The 6,570-nt window shown below is 41.5% G+C and overlaps 1 protein-coding gene across 1 annotated transcript; it reads right to left on the minus strand.

Annotated features, from left to right (window-relative positions):
* Positions 1-582: 582 nt before the first annotated feature.
* Positions 583-6,570, minus strand: tpbg1b (trophoblast glycoprotein 1b). The gene is made up of 2 exons (XM_084738673.1): positions 5,938-6,570; positions 583-4,351 (listed from the first exon to the last, which is right to left on the minus strand). The coding sequence occupies exons 1-2, from the start codon at positions 6,189-6,191 to the stop codon at positions 3,502-3,504; spliced, it is 1,104 nt and encodes a 367-aa protein (XP_084594799.1). The 5' UTR covers positions 6,192-6,570; the 3' UTR covers positions 583-3,501.

Below are 6,570 nucleotides of genomic sequence, written 5' to 3' on the forward strand. Positions count from 1 at the left end.
AGAAATACATTTATTGACATACACCTCAGGATTTTAGTGTTATTTAATGGTAAACTATTTTATGACCTATTTTCCCATGTTTTTGTGTCTAAGTGACTAATGGGGACAAGAATGTTTGAAATCAGTCCAGTATTGAGGGAGAGCATTGCAGCTGGGTAAACTAAACTACAATGTAATCTCACGAGGCAACTGCGCACAAAGTACGTCCACTAAAAGTTCTTGTTTTGCTACTGACAGGCTCAGATTATTCTTCTAAGTGTCTGCCAACATTATGGAAATGATCCCTACAAAGATAAACCTTTTTAAAGACTAACTTTTTGTTTAACCAGGAAGAACTGTTCTCTCACCAAATAAACCAGACTCTCTTTGCAAAACTGAAATTTTAACAACTTTGTCTTCATTCAAACTCAACAGAAACAAAATTAAACATCCAGCGTGGTGAATTAAGGGTTTATTTCAACCAAACCAGGGTTGGTGATTGTTGGAGCTGTGGAAAGCTGAGCTTCAGTAAATCTTAAATGAAGCTCAAGATTAAAGTTTCTCCAAAGGGAGTCTGATTATTTTGACAAAAGCAATGAAATGTATCTTACTCTTCAAAAAGTGATTCATTCCATAATGTTGTCAGACACTTAAAATAACAATCTGATTCTGTCAGTGGCAAAGACAAGCACTTTTTTGGCCGTGATGATGTTCGCAGTTGTGAATTACCTTGTAGCTTAAGCCGCGTTTCCATTATGGGAACTTTCCCCAGGGACTAGGAACCTTTGAGGAACTCAGTGTGTTCCCACTGCAGGAACCAGGATATATTATTTTACCCCCTAAAAAGTTATTTGTCCCCTCCCTTTCCAAAAGTACATGAACTTTGGGGTAGGGGCTTGCAAATCTGAACATTTCTGATTGGTTAAGTACTTGCAACACTTCATTTTAGCCGCCATTTTTAAAAATCTGCAGCCACAAACTAGTTTTTTGTTCATTGTGCTTCAACACATCAACAGAATTACAGAAGAGGACGCACAACAGTTGGACCTACAACAAAGTCCTGGCTTCATTATAATAATGATATAATGATGTGTCCTTGTTATAAAATTGTGTTGTGTAAAAACAGCTGTTACTTTTTCATATGTCAATGGATTTGTTTGCCTAATCTCTGCGTTGTCTTTAGATCTGGGTGGAAAGAACAGGCTGAAGGAACCTTTTAGTTCCTTGAAAAGTAGTTCCTAGGACTAAAAGTTATAGATACTTTGTGTGGAAACGCAGCTTTAGTTTCACTTCTGCCAGTTCTCCTTCAATACTGGACCAGTTTCTAAAATACCTGTCCCTATTAGTCACTTCAACACAAAAACGTGAGAAAATAGGGTCCAAGTTGAAAAATACCAGTTACCCTTTAAGGAAATGCTCTTAGAACACAGCTTCCACTAAAAAGACATTTTTCTTAGCATAACTAATTGTAAACACATAAAACAGAGAGAAAAACCAAAAGGACGTTAACTGGTCAGAGCAAACTGCTGAATGAAACAATGTAGCTGGTGTTTCAGAATCATCTGTATCTTATCATTGGAAAAAATCCCCTAAACAGAAAAAACATTGAGCCAGACTTTTCCTTCAAAGAGCCTCCAGAGCGGCTGTTGTCTTTCAGGAGGGAGGGGAGATTGCTTTCAGCGGCCTCAGCCCGGGACTGGTTCTCATCATTTTGACAATAAAACTCATGGAGTTGAAACAAAGCAATGTTTGAAGAAAAAAAAAGGAAGAAAAAAAATGAGGGGGCTAAGAGATTTCCGCTGGTCTGCACTGAATTGTCCCCCCTCTTCCAATCCTACAGCCAGAGAGGAGCGGAGTGGTGATTTTAGAGGAGCTTTGGAAAAGCTTTGGAGGCTTAATTCCTCTGCGGCACCCTGGGGGCTGAAGGACGGAGGGACCAAAGGGCTTGAAATGGTTCAAAGATGAATGAGTGATTGTGCTTTCAATTCCCAGAGGTTTGTTTTTGTAGTGTCAGGATTTTATTACAGCATTTTGTTGCTTTTTCACCAAGCAAAATATAAAGACCAACTGACAGAACAATGAATGAATACGTGCCATGTTGAAAGGAGTTCAGTTCAGATCAGTCTGTTGTAGAGCTGTCATGATACCAGAATTCGCAATTTCAACACAGGACTAGTATAAGAAAATGACACTTGATACCTCTTTCGATATGACTGCAAAAAGAAAAAACGAGTCCTAGGCACACAAAACAGGAACACTGTTAGGTTTTGCAATACAGAAACGCAAAGTTCAGGCAGGAAAATAAAGACTGAACTGAACTGAGGTCTTTTTATCGCTTTATAGCTTCGGTTTTAAACGTGGTACCAAAAAAGTATCAATACTTTTGATAACCTATCTCTGTTGATTAGGAAACAATACCTAGCTGACTTTAGGCACTTGCTGTTGCTTTTGTGTGGACTCAAGGATTAGGCAAGGACAGAAGAAATGTCAATCAATGAACTCGCTTTACAACACTGATGTTCGTTTGACTCTAGAGAACAAGCAAATCTGAGATACTGTGTATTAAAAGAGCATATTAGTCATGTAATGAGGAAAGATGGGCAGTGCATGCTTCCAGTGGTTCTCAACCTTTTTGAGTCGTGGCCACCCAGAATGATCAGGTGTTTGCAACCCTCACAAAAAAAAATCCATGTTTTAGAAAGTCTGGGTGATATTTCCAAAGCTTGGTAGGAGCTTGGGGCTCTGTTGGAAACGCTGGTGCCTTGCATTTCTCAGTTGATGGTGCCACTGTCTGACTTTTCTGGTGACCCACCTTGAAACACCATATCCTTTTGCCCCAAGTCGTGAGCTGGATGGCTTATCAAGCCATAGTAGTCATTCCATATGATAACTAGTAAAACTGACTATAGTTGATTGGTTAAGCATGACGTGGCACAAAAATGCTGAAATGAAAAAGAACTCGCAAACTTTGACTCTCACAAACACACTTAAGAAAATCTATTCTAAGGAAAGTGTATCACAGGTACACATGATGTAATGTAAAAGTCATTACCCAGTCTAAAATATGGCCCTCATTTCCCATCATGCCGAGTGCTAGATGGAGTAGTTTGTCAAGTTTGCTATTTTATATCACAAAATGACAATGTAAGATTTTGTTTGGTTTGTGTTTTTCATAATGTGGTGGTTTCTGAAGGTAATTTGATCCTTGTTTGAAGTTTTAACCATTAATAAAGTTGCATTTCTTGAGGCCAGCTATATTTTACATATTTTTAAGGGGTTGGTTCTGATATTTTATTTTATCCTCCACAGCAATGTGGCGACCACCAGAAATTATTTCACAACACCCTGGGAGTCCCAACCCCCAGGTTGAGAACCACCACAGTAATCAACAAGGCAGAAAAATTATTAACTCTATTGTATGTATATATTTACAGACAAATCTGTACAATTTTTACATTTCGCTACTGATAAATGCAATAGAAAAGAGTCATTAGAAAACACACCAGGGGGGTGATTGTCCACTCACATGTCCCCACCCGTGGAGACCTGTGATAACCTGGGGCCGGAGTCGATCTCAAAGCGGTAGTGGTAGCCCTCCCACACCTCCCTGCAGGCATCCCGCATGTCGTAGATCCGCTTCTTGATACCCTTGCGGTTGAGATAAAGTACAAAAAGGAAGATGAGGCCTACGAAGCCCAGGACTATACCCAAGAAGACGTAAGATGTCTGCAAAGCAAGGTCGGCCCCTGCGTTCCTCTGGTGGCACCCCAGAGTCAAAGTGCCCACAGCAAGCAGGGATGTGTTCCTCATGCTGGCTGGAAAGGCGCACACGAGGCCCTCAGCGTCTCTGATGCGTCCCTGTGATCTGTTGAGCCACAGAGCGAAAGGTTCGATCCCGCACTTGCAAATGAACGGGTTTTCCCCCAACAAGAGAACAGCGCTGGGCAGGGAGTCCAGCTCTCGCAGGCCCTCCTCGGTCACAGTCTTGAGGGAGTTGAGGGTCAGATCGAGCTCCTCCAGACGCTCCAATCCGGAGAAGGTGGAGTTGTGGATGGCCACCAGGGAGTTGTTAGACAGCTGGAGGCGCTGCAGGCTGCTCAGGTGGGAGAAGATCCGCGAGGGTAAGTAGATGAGGCTGTTGTCAGAGAGGTCCAGGCCCCGCAGGGTCCCCAGGGAGCTCCAGCGGAGAGAAGTGGCCAAGTCCATCACAGACGAGTGGTTGTAGAGGGCTCGGCTCAGGTTGAGCTCCCGCAGAGACTGGTTCTGCACGGTGAACGCCTCAGGGTGGATGACTGCCAGCTGGTTGTTGCTCAGGTCAAGAGAGCGAAGGCTGCGGAGTCCAGCGAAGGTGTGAGATTCCACCTCGGAAATTCTGGATTAGAGGAGATCCAGAAAATGTCACTGTCACTTTCAAATCACATACAAGAGAAAAAGAAAAAGGACTGATGTTTCCAGACATTAAGTTAGTTTAGTTTAGATCAAAACTGAAAAAAATTGAAGGTGGCTGTAATTTCAATACTAAACCGACTTGATAGCCTGCAATGCTCCGGTTTAAAGTGTCATTTACAGGGCTGGTTTGTAATTAGAGATGTTCCTATGCAACTTTTTCCCTAACACCAATTCCAATACCTGGACTTTACATATCCACGAACACTGAGTACTGTTATGATGTCAGTGGGTTTTTTTTAACAGCTATATACAACTAACCCTGTATGCCATGGCTCTGGATAAACCCTTTGTAAAACATGAACAAATACATACATGACTTCACCATCCTGGGGGGAAAAAAGTATATGGTGCTATTTCAGGGTTAATAAATGATCTGGTATCAGATCGCTGCATAGCCTTGCATACTTACCAATACTGATACCAGCATTTTAAGCATTAACTGAGGTATTTTCTGATACTGGTATCAGAACAATCCTAGTAGTAATGGAGTACAAATAACAAGTATTAAGTAATCAGATTACAAAAAAACTATAATCAGCCCAGATTACATTTGAAAAATGTGCAATTGGATTATAGTTGCATTGTCAGTAACTACTTACTTACATTTTGATTACATCTTTAAAAATATGGCAATTTAAAAAAAAAAAAAAAAACTTTATTCATGATAACGACTGCTCTATTAACTCATCCGATTTACTGGGTTTCTTTGACAAGTGCTGCACTTTGTGGGGGACCTGGCAGGAGGGAAAAGAATTCAATGCAAAAATGCAATTTGTTTGCATTGAAAATGTTTTGAGATGTTTATTAAGAAAAAAAAGAAAAATATTGGGGAAACTATTTTTTCCAATATGAGGTGCAATATTTTCTGTATGAATTTTAAAGCAATCCAAAAAGCATTTTTATTAGGTTTCGTTTTGTAATTCAACTGATTACGTTACTAGCTGCACAAATTCTCACGTAATTTGTAGTAATTGACTTCATTTCAAAGTAATCTGACTCAACTCTGCATTTACAGCTGCAACGATTAATTGAGTAAATTGATTATTTGTCAGATATTAAACTAGTCAGCTAGTTTGAAAGTTGATTAATCGGTGAGAGTCATTTTTTTAAAGTCAAAATTCTCTGATTTCAGCTTCTAAAATCTGAATATTGCCTTCAGTCCACCAAATATCTTTGGATTGTGGACAGAAGACATTTGAGGATTTCACTTTGGGCTTTGGGAAACACTGAGAAACATTTTTAAAGATCAAACAGCTAATCAATTAATTGAGAAAATCGACAGATGAATCCGTGACAAAAGAGTCAGTAATTGCTGCCTTACCCTGCTTATAACCAAAATCCTGAAATTTGCTCAGCTGTTACGTTTCAGGAACAATGAAGACTATCTGATGACTGAAAAAACAGTATGTTACCTCTGAGACAAACTGTTCTTCAGACTATCTTAAATAAATCATTTGTTATGTTTGTTTTTTATTACACTCATGAGAAAAGGGCGCAGGAGAGTCTTACCTGTTATTGCTCAGAGACAGGTTGGTCACATTCTCCAGACCTTTGAAAGACTCCGGACCGATCCGGCTGATCTGATTCCCGGTTATGAACAGATTCCTGGTGTATCCAGGGATCCCGGTCGGAATACTTCGCAGGTCTCTGGAGACGCACTTCACGGTGTGAGCCGCCTCGGAGCACTCGCAGCGCTGAGGGCACGACGCGTAAACGGAGCCGATCAGCGCGCAGAACACAATGCGCTGCGCCAAATCCAGCATGTTGGAGAAGAAAAGTGTACAGGTCCGAGAGCGAAAAGAAACTCACAGAAAAGAGAGTGGATAGACGAAAACGATCAGCTCCTCCAGGACATCATCATCATGTGTCGTCCCGGCCGGGAATGCGCTTCAACTTTGCATGTGCGCGGAAAGTGTGGCCGGGAGGCAGGCTCTGATTTCCATGAGAACAAAACTGGGGGTCGTGCTGATCAAGAGGGGGTGTTTGATCCTCAGCCGTGGCAAAGCGGGGCGTCGCTTCTCCTGCAACAATGAAGTTAAAAGGACCATCGTCTTGTGTGATGATATGTGGGGAGGGGCTTCTCTCCTGCCTGCGCCCTGTCCGGATCCTCCAGATCTTCCCCTCAGCCTGAAGGAGACACCA

The sequence above is a fragment of the Lutjanus erythropterus genome, chromosome 16, assembly GCF_056507025.1.
Source record: "Lutjanus erythropterus isolate fLutEry1 chromosome 16, fLutEry1.hap2, whole genome shotgun sequence".
In the NCBI taxonomy this organism is placed as follows: domain Eukaryota; kingdom Metazoa; phylum Chordata; class Actinopteri; order Lutjaniformes; family Lutjanidae; genus Lutjanus; species Lutjanus erythropterus.

Coding starts and splice junctions, on each gene's coding strand:
- tpbg1b (XM_084738673.1), bottom strand. CDS start 6,191: ATGCTGGATTTGGCGCAGCGCATTGTGTTCTGCGCGCTGATCGGCTCC. Junction 4,352..5,937: donor CTGTCTCTGAGCAATAACAG/GTAAGACTCTCC, acceptor CCTCTAATCCAG/AATTTCCGAGGTGGAATCTC.